Below are 25870 nucleotides of genomic sequence, written 5' to 3' on the forward strand. Positions count from 1 at the left end.
AAATTAAGCTCCGCAATGAGAAATGTAAAAAAATTCAAATGAGAAAAACTATCGTTCTGATTTATTTACACAACCGACGGAAAACAAATATGTAACAGCAACAAACGACAACCAGTGAATCATTGAGAAAAATAATAAGTAAATTTTACAATTCAAAATAGCAAATTTAACTGACAGCTCAAAGACTAACAAATTATTTTAAACTGTTGAATTATTTTATCTAAAGATTTTACTGAAGTTTCGACAAAACATGAGATTGAGACATGGGAATACTATTTTGAAATACAATCTGGTATTTGACTGGTGTTATAATGTCCCTCTGAAAGCTTTTATAAAACTATCTCTTGAAGAGCTTTGTCATTTTCAAAAACTACATTAGCAATGTTGTAGTTTGTATAAAAATAATGTTACAATGTACTTCGAACTTTTTATGCCCCACCTACGATAGTAGAGGGGCATTATGTTTTCTGGTCTGTGGCTCCGTTCGTCTATGCGTCCGTCTGTGCGTCCGTCCGTTCAGGTTAAAGTTTTTGGTCAAGGTAGTTTTTGATGAAGCTGAAGTCCAATCAACTTGAAACTTAGTGCACTTGTTGCTTATGATATGATCTTTCTAATTTTAAAGCCAAATTAGTCTTTAAACCCCAATTTCACGGTCCACTGAACATAATAAATAAAAGTGAGAGTTTCAGGTTAAAGTTTTTGGTCAAGGTAGTTTTTGATGAAGTTGAAGTCCAATCAACTTGAAACTTAGTACACATGTTCCATATGATATGATCTTTATAATTTTATTGTCAATTTAGATTTTTTACCCAATTTCATGGTCCATTGAACATGAAAAATGATAGTGCGAGTACTTTGGACACATTCTTGTTGTTTTCATTTTTCAAATTGACAATGCAACAGTTAATGTAAAAATAAACGACCAATATCACATTTGTTTTCCTGTTCGTTTTAATTGATTGATTGAAAATAAGTTTTACGACTAAAATTCATGACGACTTATTTTATATTAAGAAGAATTAAGTCACAAAGGGTTGAACAACCATCGGAATTCGAGTGAGAGCGACATAAAAAGTCAGAAAAAAAGAATTGAAACAATCTTCTCAAAATGAATTTTTAATACGACGAGTAACATGATACGCGCTATGTTATAGACAGGAGTAGACTATCATACACACAAACTATGTTTCGTGTGCTGTTTTCACCATTCAAAACAGTTTTAAAGCATTTTCTATTAACCGTAAATGTATAACCGTAAAACCGTATAGATTAAAAAGAAGCTAACAAATTTTCTCACTTAAACAGAACTATAGATTGCCATTACATATTCAAACATAACTGTAACAGTAAGGTAATTTGTTTTACTTTTTAAAGCATAGAATGGAATAACCTAAGAGGTACGTAAAATTAGTTTATGTCTTGTAACACAAGTATCAAGTCATATTTTAAAAAATATTGAAGGATACTAAACAACGGCATTCCTAACTTTACGACCCTTGCATCGTGTAGTAGAAATGGAAAAAAATATGACAACTTAGCTTGCGCTGGAATATGAAACTGCACAAGAGCTCCCTTGTGCATTGAAGGTGGTCGTGATAACAAGTTCATCTAAAATTTTAATTATTATTTTTACTGCATCACTACAGCACATTGTAGCTTAAATGTTATCGTCTTTTCAACAAATACATATATCAATGGCAATAATCGGCTTCTATTTTCCGAATTGTCAACAGGTCCAATCTATATTCCAGCGAACGAGATAATAATACTCTAAATCAATTAAAAAAATATTTGTATCATAATATCGAACCAGTAGAGATTAAAAAAACAATATTATCGTTCAAAGTATTTTCTTATCCCATGCATAGATTACCTTAGATGTATTAGGCATTAAACCTGGTACTTTTCATAACTATTCACAGATACAATATTTATTTTTGTATTTGTATTTAATGAAAAAAAAAATAGATTGTGTGGTTAATCAAGGTAAGATGTTTTAAATAAAAGCCAAAAGAACGCATAACTGGAATTTTTATTTTGACATTTTAAATATAGATGACTTATTTGTTAGCTAATGCTTCTGTTTATTGTTTACAAAAATTACTTAACTATCTTTACAATCATACAACACTCATTTTTTAGTCAATAAAGTACATCAGGCCAAAATTTGTTTCATATGTGTACTTGTGTTTGACTTGTAACATGTTTTAAGGAAAATGATTGCGAATGCTGTATGTATTACGTTTCTATCTAAATTTATTACTGTGTGATACCATACAGCATTTTTTGTTTATAGTGAAAAACATACTACAAAAAGGAAGAAGTGATCATTAACCTAAAGTTTGTTTTTTACAATATATTTGTTGAATTTGGAGGTAAGCTTTTCAACAAATTGTCAGCATTCCTATGGGAACAACCTGTGTGACACTCCGTTCCGACCGCTACTTATTTTTTATATAAGTCGTAGTTTCTTCAGACATTACCACAAAACAAGAAGCTCAAAGAAGCCAGATTATTCAATTTAACGTTCAGATATAATGATGATGTTCTTTCATCTAACTATCCAAACTTTTCTGATTGGGTTTCATTAATATATTTCCAGGAACTAGAAACTAAAGACACAGCAGACACGGCTTGCTCTGTCTCATTTTTAGACTAATACCTCGACATAAGCGGTCATCTAAGTATCAGAATCTATGACAAACGAGATGATTTTAATTTTGAAATTAGCCCAACTTAGTAGCAATATACAAACCTCACCTTCATATGGGATATATATTTCCTAACTTATTAAGTATTCAAGAGCTTGCAGCTGCTACTCAGACTTTGTAACAGTGTCTGGGTAAATGGTTGATAAACCAGGGGTATGTCAAAGAACGTCTCGTTCGTCTACAAAAAGTTAATCGAAAGATGCAATGACCTTGTTGATAAATATTCCGTATCAAATTCACAAATAATGAAGTGTTACTGACATTGTCAATTTATAGTATTCTTTTTTTTGTCTTTGTGAATATTACTGTTTACTGTTTAGTCTATATTTGGTTATGGCTATATTACGTGGCTCGGTACTTATTGATCCCGTCATTGTATTGTTTTGTTATGGTGAACTTGTGTATTCTTGTCTATGTCTGTATGCCTTCATGTGCTTTTTTGTTGACATATGTGTTTGGTTTTAAAGCGAATAAGATTATAACACAATGTTGACTGATGTATCCTTATTTTTGACTTTTTTCCTATTATGTCTGTTTGTTTGATTCAGACATCATTGATTATATAATACATTTTTCTGCGACTTTCATCCAAGTGAGATGTTTAGCTAGCTATAGCTGTAACAAATCAGGAATATTACAGTTGCTATCCATTTGTTTGATGTGTTTGAGCTTTTGAATTTGCCATTGATTAGGGAAAAAGTAAAATAAAAAAATTACTGAACTCCGAGGAATATTCAAAACGGAAAGTTCATATCAACAAAAACAGACAATACATTAAAGAAATACTCATAAAGACAAATAAAGTAATACGATGATAAACAACGTAAGTACCAATAATCTGTACCTGTGAAGCTGATACGGAATACTTATCTTGTTCCGATGAACCTTTTTGAAAAAGGACGAGACGTTCTTTGACATACCCCTAGTTTATCAACTTTCTGCCCAGACACTGGTAACTTTTCACAAAGTCTGAGTAGGAACTGCAAATCTTCAATACCGAATAAGTTGGGAAATGTGTATCCCATATGCAGGTGAAGCTGGTCGGGTTGTTGTCTCTTTGACACATTCCCCATTTCCATTCTCAATTTTATTTTCAAAGAGTTTGTCTTTAGTGCCGTGTGGTGACAGTAGAGTTCCTCTCCGTGCTTCAGGTTTATGGTCCCATAATATACTGATAATGGAGTGCGTGTCCGAGCAAGAACTTATATATGTTCATTACTTTAGGAATATTTATCAAAACTTAACCATCGCTAACATTTTTAACAATAAAAATCATGGTCACCCTTCTATAGATAACTGTCATGCCAAAAAATTACTTACGTGTCCCTGTTTTTCCACCAACAACATTAATAATACGGTAAGGTCCGCATTTAATGATCGCATATTTTCTTAAAAAATTTGAAACTGATATAACTTCAAAAACAAATACATTTTTGTATTATTGCCTCGCATGCGACAATTTTAAACCGGGATGCGATATTCAGTACGTAGGTGAAACTGGACACTCTTTATCTAAACGCATGCAAGAACACCTTTATTATTTCAAAAGACCCAATTTTACATGTATATTGCTTCTAAGGTGGGGGGAATTGATAATTTCAAAATTATAATCATCTCGGTTATGTAGATTCTGGTACTGAGATGACTGTGAATGTCCCATTCGAGGCATAAGTCTAAAAATGAGGCAGAAAAAGCGGTTTCTGTAATTTCTTTCATTTCTAGTTCTGAGAGAGATATGAATGGAACCCAATCAGAAAAGTTTATGAAAAGAACATTTTCGGTATATCTGAATTTGAAATTAAAAAAGCCTGGATTTTTTTATCTTCTTCTTTTTGACAAGTATATGAAAATAGGAAGAGGAGAGGCGCACAGTTCGTTCAAATAGGAATGCAGACAATGTGTTGAAAAAGTATCCAAATTCACTAGACATGCAGTCAATAAGAAACTTCAGCATTTTTGACCACTTTTGTTTCTGTGAAGCATGATTGTTTTATCGTTTGTTCACTTCAATGTATTAAAAAAAATATGACGTTTGGTATCCCAAAGTAATGAATTTATAGCGTATGCTATCACTTTTATGTTAAAAACCGTTGTGAATTATTTATATTTATATCTTTTAGACGACTTTTCAATTTAACATGGGGAGTGGGGGAATACAGGGTAGAAAATTAAGCTTTGATAGAACTAATTTCAGAAAAAGATCTAGATTTAAAACTATCTAGTCGTTCTTTAGGTTTTTTTTTTTAAATCCACATATGTTTAATACCACTACGGGAGCAAACAGCTTCACAGTATTTTTGTAGACCCTCTTTCACTGCGGACAGAATTTTTGTCAATCTAATGGTCGGTCATTCACACAGTTTTTTCAACTTATGAATGCGACGTTTTATCAGAACAAGATGGATGTAACCCATTCTGACAAAGTGTCCAGTTCAACTTCTTCTCTTTTAGCCTAATGGGCTACGTTTATTCTGTAACATTTAAGTTTTTAGTAAAATCGAGGAGTCGTTAACCCGATATTACATGTCTTACACGTTCTCCTTTTTTCCTTTTTGTTCACAAGAAGAAATCATAGGTAGCAAGTGTCTTTAAATAGTTGAATACAGTAACGCAACATGGATTTAATTGATAAAAAGTATCTGAATTTTCAAAGTAGTAATAACCTTTTGGCTGAACATGTGTCAAATTAGGGGTATCCCGGAGGATATTCTGTTGAACACACAAATCAAATGAAGACTTTCCGTTTTGAATTTTTCTCGGAGTTCTGTATTTATGTTATTTTACTGTTAGAAATATAAAGGCTGTGGATTTTCTATAAATTTTTCATGTATTTAGAAATAAATCAACAAAAAGGTATACATAATACAAACGATCATTATATAAAAAAGCAGAATCAATTATTACAATAACAAAGTTACGCTAAAATCAATCAAAATCGCACAATTGGATAAATTTTTTAATTCTTATCTTACCTATTGAAAATCCTAAAGGTTTGCATGGCCATGAAAATATGTAATTTATCTAAAGGCATTTTTTTAATCTATAATACTTAAGTCATGCTATCTTCAAATACACATCATGTTGTTTAACTGAAAAATACAAAGTATACTCTCTATTAAATGTTTTCGACAATTTTATGAAGCATTGAAGGTAACATATCTTGTTTAAAAAGAAAGTACAGCAGAGTGTTGTCAGAGTCTTGTATTTAAATCAGGTTTTATAAAGAAACTTATCTATTTCAGTTAACTCCCCTCTTTGAAAACCAAACTTCTTAAAAACAGAAAACAACATTGTAATATCATTTTCTATGTTTTCTATGCCTATGTCTACTTCTGTACCAACCTTGACCTCATTACTGAAGTCAAGTTACATGTGTAAGGGAAAAGATAGACTAGTGAGCTATCTTCAAATGTACATCCATAGAATAACATTAGGTTCAGACCTTATCTTGAGTAAAAAAAATCAAAAATCAAAATCTCAAATAATTATATACACATTACATTGTCCTTACCCGGAACAGTTTATTCCTTTATCTGTGCCCATAGGTATGTATAAATGTTCATAATAAAATTTAAAAGATTTACAACGATCAATACTTTTAAACTTGAGTCACGACTTGTATCTCACGTTGAGATATAACAATATGAATATATTTGTTTTAATCATTGTAATAATATACAGAACATATATATATCCGTTGACAATTTCTTCTATACTATACGTTCTTCTTTCATCTAACTTAGAATTACAATAAAACATTGACAACAAAAACATCATTTCACCTTGCCAAAAATAAATAAACTTTATATTCCAAAATTAACGAAGGATCGACAATTTAGCTAGCATTTTATAATTCAAAATATTTCGTTCCGATTGTGTTTTTAAATTACAGTTACTATATTAAAACGATATCTGTTCTATTAATATGGCCAACACCTTACCTAATCACCCCGAAAAGACAATTCTGAACATTTTGAAAAATTTAAGCAAAGACAAATTATTACAAATAATATGAGTAATTTTAAAGCTTTTTACGATGCACGGGCTATATAATATGTATCAGCACTGCTGGTGTATTTTAATTTAGACACAAATTTCATGCAAAGAGACTCAAGACATATTTAAAGAAAGATGACTCGGCAGGTTATTGATTTAAAATTTGCAACTAAATTCTTTTTTTTTTTACCTATGGATGGAGGTTTACAGTTTACGTTTTTTCTGTGCCCTGGAATTCTTTCCATTGAAGGTATTTGTAAAAGTAAATCAGTACATAAATGTAAGTAGCATGCAAATAGTTCTGTCAGCTTTATAATCCGCACACATGTCTGTACTTAAAAAAAAACCATTCTGTTTATCAAAATAACGTTACATATCTGTCAGACTGAATAAATTGTTATTCAGTTTTCTTATGTTATTTTGTTCAAAACCGCAAGATACCCAAATGCAGTTCCGAAAAGAGCCCTCTGTTAAGAAATATCAGGAAAATGAGATGTCTTCAATAACAGTTAATGTCATAACTAGGAAATGTTACTGTAATTTTTATTGCATTAATATACCATGGCAAAATCGAGCACTTCCAATGTCTGAATTTGATTAAAAAATTATATGCAAAAGAAACATCATTAGGTTTTGCAAAAAAACTTTTGTCTTATCCAGTTTCTTAAAATTTCAATTTGTCGTAACATTTTGAGAATTATGTTGAGATATGCCATAACCAGAAGCTATGAAAATAGTTCTGTCAGCTTCATAATTCACATATTTGTTTGTATTTCTACTATTAAGCATTCACAATCTTTTTATACCTAAAAAATTGTTCGGTTTGCAAATTTTAGCGAGAAAATTTCTTTAACCCTTAAGAATATATCCGCTTTTCGGTGTTCTAGTTTCAAAAGGTTTATATATATATATATATATATTACATTGAAGTTAACGCAACAATACATAATTATAATAGTTTACAATATCTAACAAAACATCCTTGTTTCCATCAATTGTATTTACAAATGAAGGTTTAAACAAATATAAACTTCTAGGGTGATATCAGTTTTTCGAAATCAATATAAGATATTTTCCAAAAAAGACGATTTACTTAACCATAAAATTCACATGTAACTTCTTAACTACACCTGAAAGTAGTTGAAAACCGGAAATATTTAGAAGCTTTCAAACTTTTTTTTAAATAGGAAAGTAATTTAAAAGAAAAGACAGAGGAAGACGTTAGCATAGAGTTAATTCTCCCTATGGCAGTGTTATGCGATAACTGTTAAACAAATTTGGATATGCATGCGTCTGCAATTACACGGAATAAAATGTGGTTTTATGTCAGCATTGTATTTGCGACGCAGTTAATGATTTATTGGCGAGGTATTATAAATTAAACGTAGATTTTATTTTCTTAGGAATTTTTTCTGGTTTGTTCTGTATCGAATAATTTACATTTTCTAATATATTTTGAATTAAAATAATATGAGTTTAATATTCATGTGATTTCATTGATTTTGATTCTGTATACAAAATATGATATATCAAAATATATTATGTTCAAATATTAAATGTTTAATTTAATCTCTTTTTACAATGCTTCATATAAATTTTAAAAAATCAATATTGCGCCTATTTACATTTGTATTTGCTACACAACACACGTGAAATAAGTATACTGGTTCATGGCAGGTTGCAAACTGCGAATACAGGAGGTCTTCCTTGTTTCACTAAAGACTTAAATAAAGAATAATAATGTAACACATAACCAATTAGAAGTAAGAACAAGGGCGGCTCAAAGTCCGAAAAATTAGTGAAGGGGTGGTTACATGTTTTCTCGCAAACTATTACTTTGTAAAGTATCACATTAAAAATCCTGCTTAATTCAATGGTGTAGTACATAATTCGTTACTAGATAACTTGGATGCTTATATTAGTGGTTTTTGAACCTGTTAAAAGTTTTAATTTTTCTATCCTATAACCCCTTTAATTCATATCCTTATTAAGAAAACAATCACGCACCGAATTAAACTGGCATTTAAAAAGTCAGAATGTGAATATAATGTTATATATATTCAAACCCTTTAAGGTAATTGTTAGTAACAACAAACTCAAAAACTATGTCAATTGGATCTGTATTGATAGTTTTTAGTATGACTGCCCTTTAATTTTAACTATAGAACATGTTGATTCGCTTTGGAGATTGTGTATATCGTCAAGTTATTGGAATTCCAATAGGAACTAACTGTGCACCACTTATTGTTGACCTGTTTCTGTATTGTCGAGAGTTTCAATTTATGACCAAAATAAACAAAGACTCATCGATGCAACATCTCATACAAAAAGTAATAATAATACTTTGAGATATATGGATGATATCTTGACGACTTAAGTATGTACACTAAAGAAATTTATCCTGTTGAACTAACTTTAAAATAAAGCTATACTAACAATGAACACTGCCCTTTCCTGGGTCATGATATCTATATCATTATAAACGAGAAGTCAAAGCAAAAATTATGATAAAAGAGATGATTTTTCATTTCCTATTATTAATTATCCATTTTTGATGGCGACATGTTTAAAAATTTAAAAAAAAATCATTAGTTCCAAACAGTTAAGGTTGTAAACATCTCATTTTCAATATAAAATTTCATACATTTTATATATTATTAGCTGACGCACAAACTGCAACAATGTATCCTCCCACACCAGCATATGTGGATATCAAGAAGCAAAGCACGTTTATGTGCAACGCATCAGTACAGAACAACTGGAGAAGTACCTCATTCTATGACGAGACAAACAGTGGTGGTGTACCAAGTGTAGGCTTGTTTTACAAAGATTCCACCGGTTGTCAAATAAGTGCTGTTTCATCTACCAAATATAACGCATCATGTGATTCTTCAAAAGGAGAATTTAATTTAACAATTCTATCTGTTGATGAAAATTATCACAACAAATTTATCCGCTGTACAACACAATATGGAGTCGGGTCTCCATCTGACGTATTTGCCAGTGCAAAAACAGTCATTTTCGTAAGAGGTAAGCAAATATAACTTTTGTAAGTTTCAGTCGATTTTTGTGACTTCGTTCCCTCTATGTATGGTACAATATATGATTTTTTATATATGATTGTAGTGGTATATTCATCTTTGTCGAAGTTATCTATCTATGTATAAATGAATACAACAAATTCATTGAATGACGTTACAGTTGTTTTATTACTTGATGGGGTTACACATTTTTGAATGTTATAACCAAAATCTCTTTTTAATGAATAACAAGAAGTGAGTATCACAAATATCAAAGGGACAAATCGATTAAAACCAATGTCAACCAATTAAATGAAATAATTATACAACAAAGTTTCAGACTACATATTTATGTATTTATAAAATGAGTTTATTAATAGTTTAATGATGGTGATATTTTTTTTCTCTTCAATACAATAATGAGGAAATTTTTAAAAAGATTATAACTTTTTTTTCTATTACGGGTGTTTTTTTGTATGACTTTTACTACCGGAAACTTTTTTTAAAGATATTAGCTTATTGTAAGTATCATTCCGCTTTCGATATTTAATCGACAAGGAAGAAATTTTTTAATCTGTGATTTATAGCATGGTATTGTCAATATTGGCCCTGATGTAATCAATGTAATCCCATATCGAAACTGAAAATACTGTAAATTCCGATAAATGGAGAAAAAAACCGATATAATTTTCTATTCATCACTTTTAAGTGGTCTGATCATGGGTTTCATTTTGACGTATGACGAAAACCAATCGTATGTTTTAAAGTGTCGTTTGTAGCTTGCATAACATTCAAATGCAAAACTTACGGTGGGAATGGGGACTCTTAATCTAAATCACCTTAAAGACGCTAAAATAAGGGAGGCAACCTTTATACATTGTTTTAATGGAGAGTAACCGCACTAACATGTTAATAAGTTATTTTTACACGTCATGATACATGAGTCAATACGGTATTAGTTCCAAAGACTAAATGAAATAAAAATTATGGGTCTGAAAGCTGCATTGTCATTGGTTAGATCAACTTCCGAAGAGAAAGATGAACAAACAATTAAAGATAAAACACCATTTAATAAAGTTCATGCGTCCAACGCATTTTTCTATTTGTAACGTCATCGTTATACTCTAAGTCGAATATTTGAAGGCAAAGGCTGTTTATGAACAGAAACAGTCGGAGGAATTAAATGGGCAACATAAATATAGAACTTATTGCAAAATCCATCTAAGGTCAACTTTCCCTTGTGGATATGAATCCTAGAGTGCATTTCTTTCTAACACAAACGATACAAACGGTTCAGCGATCACACATTTATATCATTTGTTTCTAACATACGTTTGCAAAGTCTGCATACACTTTGACAAACTATACACTAGCTAAAATTGCGACCAGTTTATCCTTCGTCGTTTGTTAGTACAAACGCTGTATTTCTTTCTATCTTTAACTTTGAATTAATTATCTCTTCTTATTTTCCCAGCTAAAAATGAATTCTAAAAAAACAGGTATAATCCAGATTGTCATACTTAATACAAAGTAACTCAAAACAATGTCAACACTTACTAAAATTAGGTATATTAGGTCTATTCCCTCCTTTCTTTCGGTGCTGCTCATATATTTTAATCTGATAAAGACGAAGAACGTTTCTGACTATACAATTAGCAAAATATATATGCACAAAAGTCCTGTGTGTCTAAAACATCTTATGCAGAAGCTTTTTTCCCGTGTTATAAGTTAACTTTGTTTACATTTTTGAATATTTTAATTTATAATCGGACAACAAGTTATGTTACAAATGATGTTAGTACTGATTTTGAAGTTCTGACTACTGAGCTGATGCTGTCCTCGACAAAATGCTTGAGGGGTGATAAATTACTAGATATTGACCAAGTGCTTTGAATAATGAAAACAACACCGTATAAACAGACTGATGAGTACATAAGTACGGATATTTATGATTTGACTTTTTTATTTGTTAGTGAACTAGCTGACAAATCTTATACAATGATAGACAAACAAAAGAGTAACAAAAACACGCACGCAAATATGTTTACCAATTTACTTGTTTATGAACTAGATTGACTAGATAATTTTAAACACGGTAAACAATTGCATTTTCGGAATTTTTTTTAATCTCATCATTGCGTTGATGGTCAGTGGAGTGTACACAAATCTAAACAATTTGTTTTGAAAATATTTTTTATAGCATGTCATTTATTTTACAAATGAACAACAAAAGATTGATATGACCTCTCTCTTCGATACAAATAAAATTCAAAAATATTGAATATTGAATTTTTATAATTATAAAACGATATTTTGATTAACGAATTTTGTTTCATTTTGGCGTGATTAATTTTGACATTTGCTGTATATCGATGATACAATAACGAACAAAAAAACCAAACACCAAATCCTAATATATTTTCGAAACAATATAACTATATAAATATTTGCATGCAGACAATTATTGTCAACGTCCTATGATCAGTGATTAGTCATGGTTATATATAATTAAAGAATCATGCTACACTTTATTATGATTAACACCACAACTGATTTAACTGTTTTATTAGTTTTCAGTACACTTTTCGTCATATCTCGATACGGTCAAAACGAGAATGTTCTGTTTTCGAACATTTTCGGCGTCGGCTTCAACAATATGTTTAAGTGTGTGATTATTTTACTTTCATAGGCACTTCTTATGGTTAATTGATTTGGTATGCACTTCTATTAACATTATTACTACTTATTTCCAAAGTTTGAGCGCAGTCACTTGTAGAAGGTCACCTATATTTGGTTTGCATTTGTTTAACCATAAACACCTTTCGTATTCATGGAGATTATTTGGCCCTGACCACTAATAGTTTGTTATATGCTTGAATGCTTATCAAAGATGTTTTAAGAAGAGTTCAAAGGTACCCTTTAGTTTTCACGAAACCGACATCATTCAGGCATTTTCAAACTTTAGTTGGCACCAAAAATAGTGCTTTGAAATTTATGTGTTTCACTTGTTGACACATCTTTCTGGATGTTTGTGGGAAGTTTGGTTTGCCTTTAAAACGTCCTATACCATGCCTGGAATATGGCATTTGTTATCAAATAATTCGTTTCTATGTATGTTAGCGTATGGTTTTTGTTGCACTTCGGTGTTCCTGTTGTTCCTTTGTTTTCCTCTTATAGTTGATATGTATCACTTGGTTTTGGTTTGTAACCCGGGTTTGTTTTTTATCAATCGATTTATGACTTTTGAACACCGGAATACTACTGTTGGCTTTGATATAATCACATTACTTTTTTGCATTAATATTTTCACGGAAATATCAGACTGGCAAAACAGTTATTGTTATTTTTTTGCTTCAATAATAAAATACCGCTTTGTCTTTAGTTTCAGATTTATTTTTATACTTCCATACTTTTCTCTATATCAGAGATGTTATTTAGAAACCATTTGATGAAAACTGAATTTTAATAGAAACACGTGCATACCAAACCGACCATGAAAATAATTTTGATATCTTTCTTTTCCGTTTGTTTCAGTTCCAATAACTGATGTACTAATCTCAAATACCAGCATAACAAGCGATGTGACACGTGACATAACAATAAAATGTATAGTCAAAAGTAGACCAGCTGCATCAATTTCTTGGATTATCATAAACTCTGAAGGAGCCATACAAAATGTATCTGTGACATCCTCTTCAACTGTTATCAATGATGTATCAGGAATAACAGTATCCAGTCTACTTACCTACCGGTTTAAAGCATCAGACAATGGCGCGTTTTTATATTGTTCTGCTGATAACACCATAACTTCAAGAAATTCTTCTCGTGTTAATCTAAATATATATTGTAAGTATCTGTGTACCTGATCTGGTAAATAACAGTTAATGTAGCAACCCTCGAGAGAACAACATATGTCCTTTAAATGCATGTTGCATTCGAATAACATATGTTTATGATTGAAAAAAAAACCCAACAACATGGTAATATCACCTCCTCTTTCTTTCGGCTTTTATAAATGTGTAAGGTATACAGCTGTTGCCTTTATTTACACTTAAGGAAAAACAAAAACTAGGCAACGACAGATAGCACTATGTATCAGTTATTAGTAATGGTTAAAAGAATCATGTTACAATGTATGCTATTTAAAACTACAATTGATTTCAGCTGTTTTATTAATTTTCAGTAGTTTTCGTCATATCTCGGGAATATGGTGTTCTGTGTTCGACAGCGTCGGAATCAACAATTTGTTTTAGTTCGTAATAAAGAACATTTTTTTACCCATTTAATGAACAAAAAATCGAAATGCATTTTCATTGACATAATATACTCGGGAATAAAATTGTTTGCTAGACATGCAACGTCAACATAATTGAGAGTTACACGACGGGTTTCACAAGTGGAGCGGGAATTGCTACACCCCACCCCCTGGAGCACACGTGCTCATCCTCGGATTTTAGTACTGTTAGTGTTGTTCAATCTGTAATTTTGTTGTTTTGCTATTTCAATCAATAGTTACATACATTCTTTTATTTATTGTTAAGCGTCGCATGTTTCATTTATCTTGATAAAAAAATAAACTATCTACAACAATATATTACTGCAACAATAATTGTTAATATGAATGAAATTATCCGTGGAGAACGTGTCATGAGACATTAACCTCCTTAATTTTACAGCGTATCCCCCTATACTGAAATAAGAGCAATTATGTGAATAGAAGAAGGTAGAATAAACGGCAATGATACAGTAACCTAAGACAGAAATATAAAGATATATAAAAGAAAATGCACATCTATAAAATTTGAGGATAGTAATTTTAAAGGAAGCAATACATTTCTAACGTTAACAACTATTTCTACTTACAACCAAAACAAAACGAAAACAAAATTATTATATCACGACAACTACTTACTATATCCCTATCTTCTGACATGTACATGCAAATGCTCCGTGGTCAACCCAGTTTCAAAGAGATCAATCTTCTCATTTTGATATCTAGATAAGTATGCAATACAAACATGCAAATGCATACAGGTAAAAGAGAACAACAATTTACGAATTATGACCGTATAAAGAATGTTGACAGTAACTGTAGGTGACTCAAAGTACTAAAGCTACGGATACTTATTCATGTCGTTCGCTTAATATCGGTGCTTGTACTTCATTCTCTGTTTAATACAGCAACGTAGTGAACAGTACACAATAAATCACTAGTATCATCTTGTTATCAAATTTTGATAATTTTTATTTGTTCCTCAAAGACAAAACACTTATGATCAAATGTTAAATATATATGCAGATAATATTAAATATATATTGTATACAATCATTTTCTATTAACAAAAGAAACATTTACTTTCAAGACCCGCCGCTGAACGATCCAATTATACAACAGATACCTAACGGACCAATCAACACCAGCGAAGCTGTAGTACTTACATGTTCGGTGTCTGGTGGTTTTCCTCTTGCTGTTTTGACATGGAACTGTTCTGGCAATGCCACTAAAAACACTTCCGGGAATACTGTCTACTACTCGATTGGTTTTATGCTTGTTTCGCAAGACAACTGCAAATCGTGTACTTGTTCAGCTACTCACACTGTAACGGCGTACAGACCTCAGGTTCACATTATGCTTAACGTATACTGTAAGTTTTATTAAAATAATGTTCATGGTTCAAAGTAGATATGGTGCTTTGCTTCAAAAACTTATTTCACATCGCAGTATATCATTATTGTTGTAAACCTAATCGTAATGATTGCTAGTCTTTTCATATTTTATATTTTAATTGTATTGTTACTATAGTGAATATGATTAAACTGTTCTTTCTGCCTCTTAAAAAAAAAAACCCCCCATGGTTGTTATAAATATAAATTTGTAAACACAACTTATACGTTATAAGCTTCTTTAATCATTCTTTAACTTTCAGTTCCCCCAACAGAATTTCCTGTTATAAAACAAATACCAGCTGGCCCAGTCTTAACCGGCAGCCTTGTGTCATTAATGTGTACATTAAACGGAGGCAATCCTTTGGCAACACTGACATGGAACTGCACTGGAACCATTATCACAAACTCATCGCAGACAGCAGCTATAAGCTCTATCGAGTTTCCCGTTACTAACCTTACCCATGGAATGGTGTGTACATGTTCGGCGTTCCATAACACAGACGGTTATATGCAAACTGTACATCACACACTTAATATTATTTGTAAGTATACGTATATGCTTGCTGTTCGGTGTGAGCGAAGAGACCGTTTTGAAGGGTGTACTTTGACCTATAATGGTTTACTTTTACCAATTGTTACTAAGATGGAGAGTTGTCTCTTAGGCACTTATACACCATCTTTTTATATCTATGACATGTTAAGTGATTATATCATGTTTAAAGATTTACGCTAGGACCATAAATTTTAAGTACAAACACGAATCTTAAATCAAATATTCTATTCAACAATTGTTTAAAATACTGATATATATGTATATTGAGTCAACAACAGTATCACCAATGAAATATATGTTTGTCGAAATGTGTGCTTGGGGTGCTTGGATGATACAGTGTATACTTTATATTGATATAAATGTCGTCATTGATACCGCACTGATACTTTATTGTGGAATGTTTGTATTCGGTTGTATTACATACATACGCGTAGTTTCACAGTATTTTGTTGTGGCAAACATCTGTGCTGATAAAAATGTTGCAGTTCCACATTTTGATTTTTTTTCTAAAATCTTTTATTAATACCCCTTAATATTGAATATTGTTCGAAGAACTGCATTGTTCCATGCTTTACAGAAAACATATCAAACTACTCTCTAATGTTGACATAAACTGTGGTTTTGTATTCATCGATGCAACCCATGGGCGATGGAAATCACTTTAATTAATAGAAACAATGCCTGTTAAATTCTCACATACATATATTTTTTTTATCGGATATATAAAGGCTAAATTTATGTTTAAAGAAATATATATGTTTGCATTTTTAGTTCCACCAAATGAAAAGCCAAAAGTACGACAATTCATTTCTGGACCAATAGATTCCGGAACATCCGTTAAATTAATTTGTTCTGTTACCGGCGGTAATCCTTTGGGTACGCTCTCTTGGGACTGTCCAGGTATAAATTCAAACAACTCGACTGCAAATACAGCAGTTTTGGAAGTTGAGTTTACAGTTGACAAGAACTACAATGGCAGAAATTGCAGTTGTTCAGCTACCCATCCTATTGCTACTTACAGGCCAAAAACAAGCCATGAACTAGTTGTGTATTGTAAGTTTTATGTAGCATGTTATGAAATGAATATTTCATGAATATGTAAGTGCAATATAGTATCAAGCAACCCATTCAAATCAACATTTTGGCAATATCAAAACTCGTGCATGACATTTAAGTTTGAACTTAAATATATGTAAAACACATCCTATTTTTTAATCAGTACAAATTACCATTTTTTTTTCTTCATCAGAGCAGAATACACATTATATATCAAAGTCACCGCAGTCCGTAGAGAAGAGGGCGAAAGATACCAGAGGGATGATCAAACTCATAGATAGCAAATAAACTGACAACGCCATGGCTAAAAAAGAAAAAAGACAAACAGACAAATAAAAGTACACTAGACGCAACATAGAAATCTTCAGACGAAGCAACACGAATCCCACCAAAATTGGTGGTGATTTCAGGTGCTCCAGGAGGGTAAGAGTTCTTTTAATATTTATTCTATTACAACATGCACAATATGTAGATAATGTCATAATTGACAAAACTTGCAATCTTCAAAATTGTTCTTCGGTAGTTCCACCAAGTAAACCGATCTTGTTCATGAAACCTGAAATGCCTTGGTTCATCGGAAACACAACAGAAGTGCAGTGTTTATCGTCAGAAGGTAATCCTGAGTCAACATTTGAATGGAAAGCAGACGACATAATATTGAATGTAAATGTTTCTGAGTTGACTCTAGGACCGTTAACGAAACATGACAACATGAAAATTATTACATGTACAGTTTCTAATGAGTATACCGAAAGACAGTCAATAGTACTTACATCAGATGGTATTCAACTAAATGTTGAATGTGAGTACACTTTTATTGTTTTTTCTTAAAATTTTAATATTGAAAAATGAAGTACTGATTTAGAAATTAGAGATTTCTGATATATATGTTCAGCGTCTGCGATTAAAACACATTTTGTTGTTTGTAATCTAGCTACTTCTGTACATACATGTATTTTTTTAATCACGGCTGACATCTATTTTTTTTTTATATTTACATGCTTTCCTTCGATAAAAAAAAAGTCAGCAAAGATACCAGGCTTTTAGATTGATACATCAAACACACGTTTTGTTTCTTCTTCATAAAAGTCATAATCGAAGTTCATAACATGAACGATGTTTTAAGTATTTAAAATACATCTCAATTATTTGGGATTAGTGCATTCACTTCAGAAAAAGTAGATCTTTTTGATAAATGTTGATTTTTTACAAAAAGAGTTAAAGAACAGATTTATTAGAAAATAAAAAAGATCGTTAATATCAACAACAAAAAAGCCACTGAAAAAAGAGAAACATCATTCTAATATCTATAAAACAGATTTTCCTGAAATAACCATTTACAAATCTCCAGTACATATTATGGAAGGCAACAATGCAACTATGGTATGCAGTGCTAGAGGCAATCCTGTTCCTCAAGTTCAATGGTTTCAGCTAGACCAAAACATCTCAGAACCTCAAATCAACCAGTCTGTTATTTATTTGTTAAATGTTGATCGTATAGTGGACGGGATGCTGTATACATGTAAGGCAATGTCCAGTTCTAGCAGATTTGGTACTCTTACATCAGAGAATACGACAAAAATTATCGTCTATTGTAAGTATATTTCTAAAGTTTACATAAAATAAATAAAACAGGTGATTAAATACATTTTTTATTAGTTATGTATTCTGACAATCAGTCGTACTTATATAAATGCAATAGTCATTGTGTCGTTATTGGCATGATTTTTAACAAAATTTAGTAAAATTATCCGTTGATAAATTCGGCCAATATCTAGAATCTAAGTTCTTGCTCCCTCAGACACCTCAGTTGAATTTGTCTACTTGTATGTTTCTAAGGTCTTATAGATCTTCACGTCGAGTCAATACATGTTTAAGTTTGGGTCATGGTGAAGGTACACACCGAAAAGCGCTCCTGGTGCGTTAAATTGATTAAAATGTTATTTTCACGTTATCCGTCAGTCAGATATGTTTTTAAAATATGTGAGATATTAAATATTGTATATAAGTATTATCTTTCTATTTTGAGCCTACTAGGAATTAAACATTACATTTGCGTTCCTTAAATGATTTAAAGAAAAAAAAATTAACATAGGTAACGAGAATTGTTTGTTATCAGTACTAGGTTGAAGGATTGAAAGATGAACTGTTCGGAATTTAATACTTTATAACAAGCATAAAGACAAATACTTACAACGGAACGCCATTGTTGCAACATGTTTCCTTATATGCAGTCGTGACAGAATTACATGCAGTCGTGGCAGCATTGTATGCAGTTGATGCAACACCATATGTTGTATTGTCAGCTAGCATTAAACGCAATCGTGACTGCATTATATTCAGTGGGTACAACATTATATACAGTGGGCACAACAATATATACAGTGGGCACACCATTATATGCAGTGGGCACAATATTATATGCAGTGGGCATAATATTATATGTGGGCACAATATTATATACAGTGGGTACACCATTATATTCAGTGGCCACAACATTATATGCAGTGATTATAACATTATATACAGTTGTTGGAACATTATAATATGCAGTACAAAATATTATTTGAACACGTGACAAAACAAGATGCAGTTGTTGGAACATTATACGCAGTGGTAGCAATATTATACGTGTTTTGAAGGTGATAATCAATAATAGTGATGATGATTATCCATGAAAGTTATGGTGGAGGTTCAAATTCTGTTAACTTCATAAATTTCATCGGAAATTGCCGAAACTAACAATGCCTGCTAACAACAGTTATTAAAGTTATGTATTTTTGTAGTTTAGGCATTTCGATTGAAAATTATAAGAGAAACAATGATACCTTATATTGTCTTCAAATTGAACGAACGTACTTATATTAAATTTGGGTGTAGTTCATTCTGAAGAAATAACGACACTAAGAGTTTGTTTTATTGGATTTCTTATACTTGATGGTATTGGCGTTCATTTTCGCTCTATATACAAGCGATAGGTGTAACACCACTAATTCAGGCCCGGCCAGAAAGCACATACCAGAAAGTAGTACATATTTAACACAAAATAGTTCCTACGCATGGACATAACTTTCAATATATATAGAATATTTTATCAATTTTGGTATCAAATGAAAGCTGCATGACTGGTGATCATTGCAGAACAATTTTTGACTAATAAATTTGAAAAATAAAAAAATGGCATGAAATTTAAAAAGGAGGGTACATTTTGCCTTTTTGTCAGATCGGAAGTACCTGTTTTGGTACATCCGAAGTTCCGGGAACCAGTTCTTTCTTATATGCAATGTAAGGTATGTTGATGTTTTCAGTACAGGACACCAGAAGGTGTTGCTTTGACATGCAATGATTGTCACTTTATTTGAACTTAAGATAAAAGAGCTGTGACCACTCGAAATTGAGGAATTTAACATAGAAAGCAATGGGGCCATTAATTAGTGGTGTACTTCCTATTACAGAGAATCACCAGAAATCCAATTTTTAGAAGTTGTACCTATTCCAATGAAAATAAGTCCAATTTGATGTTAGTAATCATGTTTAATCATCTTATTTTGGTCAACCGTCCTGCTTATGGGAAATTTACGCTCTTAAATTGGCATACTCAAGTATGTTAGCCTTTTATGGTCATACAGCATGCATGCAGTTAAGACTTGACTCCAAGTTCTTATTTTTGCATTTTTTCTGATTGAAATCAATAAAACAAGTATTTTATGACTTGTATATGGAACAAAATAGCTCTTGGTCAAAATAATCTTATGATTTTTCAAGTTTTTTGGTTTTTCTTATGGTAGCCTTTTACAATCAAGGCAAATGGTACATACTCATATATGAATTCTAAAATCTCACTGTACATGCAATTTTGAACCAGCTTAGCAAGTTATCTAGCTGCGGGATATATAAATTGCTCTTATTAATCTATGTTTTACCACAGAATTATGGTATATACAAAAAAAAAGCCCTTTTCCAGTTTCAAGAAAAAAGGGGGGATAACTTCTCATTTATGTCTTAAGTTTAAACTGATATATTTTTATTTAATGAAGAACCTCTGATGAAAATGTGACTATTAGTAAGCACATAGCTTTCCTAATAGAAATTAATAAATAAAACAATAATATTGAGAATAAAAAAGGTATATTGGCCAATGGTAATATCCATATGCAGTTTTCTTTGAATAACCCATATGTTACTACCAGTCCAATTTGAGCTTAAAATTAAAAAAATGGTATTTGGACTAAAGCTTTATATGTTTTTTTATTGCTTGAAATAGATTATAGAATGAAATAAAGTAATGCTCAAGTCAATATAGCAAGTTTGGTTCTGTTATAGGTGTAACACCACTAATTCAGGCCCGGCCAGAAAGCACATACCAGAAAGTAGTACATATTTAACACAAAATAGTTCCTACGCATGGACATAACTTTCAATATATATAGAATATTTTATTAATTTTGGTATCAAATGAAAGCTGCATGACTGGTGAGCATTGCAGAACAATTTTTGACTAATAAATTTGAAAAATAAAAAAATGGCATGAAATTTAAAAAGGAGGGTACATTTTGCCTTTTTGTCAGATCGGAAGTACCTGTTTTGGTACATCCGAAGTTCCGGGAACCAGTTCTTTCTTATATGCAATGTAAGGTATGTTGATGTTTTCAGTACAGGACACCAGAAGGTGTTGCTTTGACATGCAATGATTGTCACTTTATTTGAACTTAAGATAAAAGAGCTGTGACCACTCGAAATTGAGGAATTTAACATAGAAAGCAATGGGGCCATTAATTAGTGGTGTACTTCCGATAGCGATTGTTGCTATAATCGTAGGATTTCAATTAATTTGCTAACAAAACTGTTTTCATATCCGATGTTAGGATCCTCGCCATATCTGAAAACATTCCATTTATTTTTTAAAATTAACTGTTGATAGTAGATTCGGATTTGTTTTCGTTTATTCGATTTATGACTATTAAACAACCGTATACTAATGTTGCCTTTATTTAATTGTTTCTGTTAAAGACGTGGATCTCTTTCTATTGTATATGTTTCATTCAGGAGATAAACATTGGAAATTTGTTAGATGTATATTTAATGGTCCGATTTATAGATGTAAAACGATTTTCATTCATGAGATTTCTTTCTGACTACAAATGACGGTGTCTTGCCTTTAAAGACAGCATTGCTTTTTGTTTTGTAAAAAGACTTATATCGAATGAAATCGCTGACGAACATGCATCAATTTGTTTCCAAAATAAAATACATTGTTCATCTCTGACAAGTTTGTTCGTTCCTTTTAAAAGATTCTTGGTCATTATAGATGTCAATTGCAGTCCCGAGTAATCTTGTTTATTTGGGGTTAAATGGTCATAACTGTGCAAATATATATGTATTTTCAAATATTTTAAGTATAAGCATATAAGCTATGATGATACTGAACATCAAAATTCGATTTAAAACATGCTTACAAAATGCTCCGGTCGTAGTATGAATTCGGTGTAAATATTTCCTATTAAACCATTCATTTCAGAGTTTTATATTTTGTCTAGATATATGTCTGTTATTGGCGACTGTATGCCTCCAGTGTTGTACGGTTTTCTATTCGAGTGGTTGTTGTCGCATTCACGTTTATTCACATCTCCTGTTTGAATTAAATATGAAATGAATGAGACATATTGAGTAATTTTTTTTTCCGTCCATAGAATCTGCTGTCGGTAGTTAACCTGTTATCATTCATCAATGTTCGTTTTCTATTTTGTTTTAGTTCATTCTTTGCGACGGGATGTTTTGCCCTTTGTTGTTCCTTTACGTAAGTTTAAAATATTAAAAAAATAATAAGTATATTTGAATTTGACCAAAACAAAACGATCACTTTAGAGAAAATAGTAAAATGAATTAAACATGGAACAACTGATCAAAACAAATATTACATCGAATAAAGGTGACTCCGAGTAGTTTTGGTGTACAGTCATGTCATCACATTGAAAGTCGATTTTATACAGAGTATTAATATATATGAGACCTTATTTTGAGGAATAGACGTCAATTTCCGAAAATTTTTACCGATGTTAACCGAATTTCAAACATCGACATCACTATCATTAATCATCATGTCTATCACTAATAATCACATTCATCAAAGAAACACGTATGATTATATGAGCACTGCCAATGATGTTGTTATCACTGCATAAAAATTGTAAACAATGTTTATAATGTTCCGACAACTGCAAATGATGTTGCCATGACTGTATATAATGTTGTGACCACTGCACATAATGGTAAAAAAAAAGAAAATTATGTTGTCACGACTGTATATAATATTTTAGCTACTGCATATAATGGTGTGACCACTGCATATAATGTTGTGACCCATGCATATACTGTTGTTACACATGCATATAATGTTGTGACCACTGCGTTTAATGTTTTTTAAACAATGCATATAATGCTGCCACGACTACATTTATAATATGACCACTGCATGTATACTACCATGAATAAATTGCATGTTTTTTCTATAATTAACGAACATGGTTCATTATTTGGTGTTCCTATATAGGTAACGGTATTTAACTTGAAGGTTCAGATGCTGAAATAGAAAATTGACCAGGTTCGAAGTTGAAAAAGCCAATTAGATGGAACATGATGAGAAAACCACTTAAACATAAAAATATTAAAGCAATGAAAACAAAACTGAACCCACTTATTGTTAAGAGAAAATAAAAATTGAAGTTGCTCTTTTGACAACTTGACTTCAAAAGATATATCTTCGCGCAAGTGGTATGATACACATAAACATATTGTGGCATTATATATTTTTAGATTCTCCAAATATAACAAACATAGAAGTTTTAAATGGGCAGACAGTATCTGAAAACGAAGATGTTACACTGCGTTGTGGGGTTGACAGCAATCCATTATCGACTATTACGTGGCGGTTTGTGAGCAATCAGAACACTCTACAAAAACAAGATGATGTGTCTTTCAGTAACTATATCATACCAAAAATTCAATGTGTCCATATGGGAACATATCAATGCCAGGCTACAAACAAAATTAATGAGACAAATTTTGTCGATACGAAAGATATAACTGTATATGTTTTATGTAAGTAAATACATAATTGATGTAATTTGTGGTACATTTTAAAGCTATATTGTTTATATGATATAATGTGCATATAAGGTTTTACAAATGTTTCCTGCACACACATAATTCCAATGCTAAGATGTCTACATCAGTAATTGTATTTCTTAGTAAAACAAACGACATAATAGACATTTAACGATCTAAATTCGACATTTATATCGGCTCACATACGTATACATTATTGTAATTTACATATTTTTGATGTGTAAATAAATGTATTAATCACTATTTCATTCCAATTAGGTTCCCCGCGTGTAGATACGCGGATTCAAGGCTTTCCAAAATTAGTTGATGTGGAGCATAATGGTGACTTAAATCTAACTGTCTATCTGATAGCATACCCAACACCAACGATTCGATGGATATATAAAAACGAAGTCGCTTCAGTATCATCATTGGTTGGAAATGTTTATGTTTCAAACTTGCATATACCTCATCTGAAACAATCTATGTTTGGGGAATACACTGTGCATGCATTTAATGACAATGGGAACTTATTTCTGCATGTGAATGTTGTACCAAAAGGTGAAGTATAACTATCATTACTCTTAGTTAGTAGTGGCCTTAACGTTTGAAAATACAAGTTGTATTTCCCAAAGATCCTCCTATGTGACTTTTCTCTACGCGAAAATTATTTGACTTGTTGGTTGAAGTCAAGACAGTGTTATTGTAACTACAAAATAAATTGACGAATACATTTATGAGATCTTTTTCCTCTGCAAAGTAATTGAACATGTTACGATGTAATATAATATTATCATTACAGATAATATATATGTTTGAAATCCAGAGAGACAGTCAAACTCATAAATCGAAGATAAACTGACAGTCACAACGCCATGGCTAAAAATGAAATAGACAAACAAACAGTAGTACGCATGACACAACATAGAAAACTAAAGAATTACCAGCACGGACCCAACCAAAAACTAGGGGCGATCTCATGTGCTCCGGAAGGGTAAGCAGATTCTGCTCTACATGTGGCACCTGTCTTGTTGTTCATGTTATTACAAAACAGGTTGATAGTATATTTCGGTAGGTCAAATTCAAGAAAGGGAAGGGGATTGTAGTTACGACGTAAGGAACATATCCGATATCATTTTTGAAACGGTTATTCCACAACTTGCTCTCTCTGGGAAAGTTTTTTTTTTTGCAAACAAGCATCGTCCTGTTCAAGTGAAACATTGAACCACATGATTCTTGAAAAAAATCTATAAGCCCCGTCCTCCCTCAAATACTCCAAAACTCCAAGGTCAATTCAAGAGGTGAAAGTCCATAAAAAACAAAAGATCAGACGGTCGACTATAACAATCAGTTATTGAAACGAATGGAAAAAAACAGTCGTAGTCCTGACTTGATACAGGTATTTTTCATACCAAATTGTTAATTATACATAGGTTTCCAGCTAGCCAAATACTGTCTTGTATGACAGTTGACTATAAGAGTCATACTTGACTAAAACAAGGGACGAAAGAAACCAGGAGACAGCTGTAAGGAATCAGTAAAATTACATTATAGACATGTATCACATCAAATCAAGAAATAAACTTAAAAAAAAAACAAAAAAACAAAAAAAAACAACATATAAAAACGAATAATCAAGGACTGCGTACAAACATGCAAACATAACAAAAGGCAACAACAAAAAATTCGTAACTGATAGTAAATAAAGGCAACAGTAGTATACCGCTGTTCAAAACTCATAAATCCAGGGACAAAAAACAAAA

The 25870-nt window shown here is 31.5% G+C and overlaps 2 protein-coding genes across 3 annotated transcripts in view; both read left to right on the forward strand.

Annotated features, from left to right (window-relative positions):
* LOC139520256 (myosin regulatory light chain A, smooth adductor muscle-like) overlaps positions 1-25870 on the forward strand; it is a 396856-nt gene that overhangs the window by 15563 nt on the left and 355423 nt on the right. The window lies entirely within an intron of this gene.
* LOC139520244 (nephrin-like) overlaps positions 7827-25870 on the forward strand; it is a 33315-nt gene continuing 15271 nt past the window's right edge. Inside the window, exons 1-11 of one of the 2 annotated variants that reach the window (XM_071312730.1) lie at positions 7827-8075; positions 9369-9737; positions 13262-13573; positions 15091-15372; positions 15655-15936; positions 16719-17000; positions 17527-17805; positions 18322-18597; positions 22756-22800; positions 23817-24101; positions 24387-24668. In XM_071312730.1, the coding sequence (XP_071168831.1) occupies positions 7991-8075; positions 9369-9737; positions 13262-13573; positions 15091-15372; positions 15655-15936; positions 16719-17000; positions 17527-17805; positions 18322-18597; positions 22756-22800; positions 23817-24101; positions 24387-24668 (2779 nt within the window). In that variant the 5' untranslated portion in view covers positions 7827-7990. The remainder of the gene's footprint in view (positions 8076-9368; positions 9738-13261; positions 13574-15090; positions 15373-15654; positions 15937-16718; positions 17001-17526; positions 17806-18321; positions 18598-22755; positions 22801-23816; positions 24102-24386; positions 24669-25870) is intronic. The other variant, XM_071312731.1, reaches the window with a different exon arrangement.

The sequence above is a fragment of the Mytilus edulis genome, chromosome 4, assembly GCF_963676685.1.
Source record: "Mytilus edulis chromosome 4, xbMytEdul2.2, whole genome shotgun sequence".
Lineage (NCBI taxonomy): Eukaryota > Metazoa > Mollusca > Bivalvia > Mytilida > Mytilidae > Mytilus > Mytilus edulis.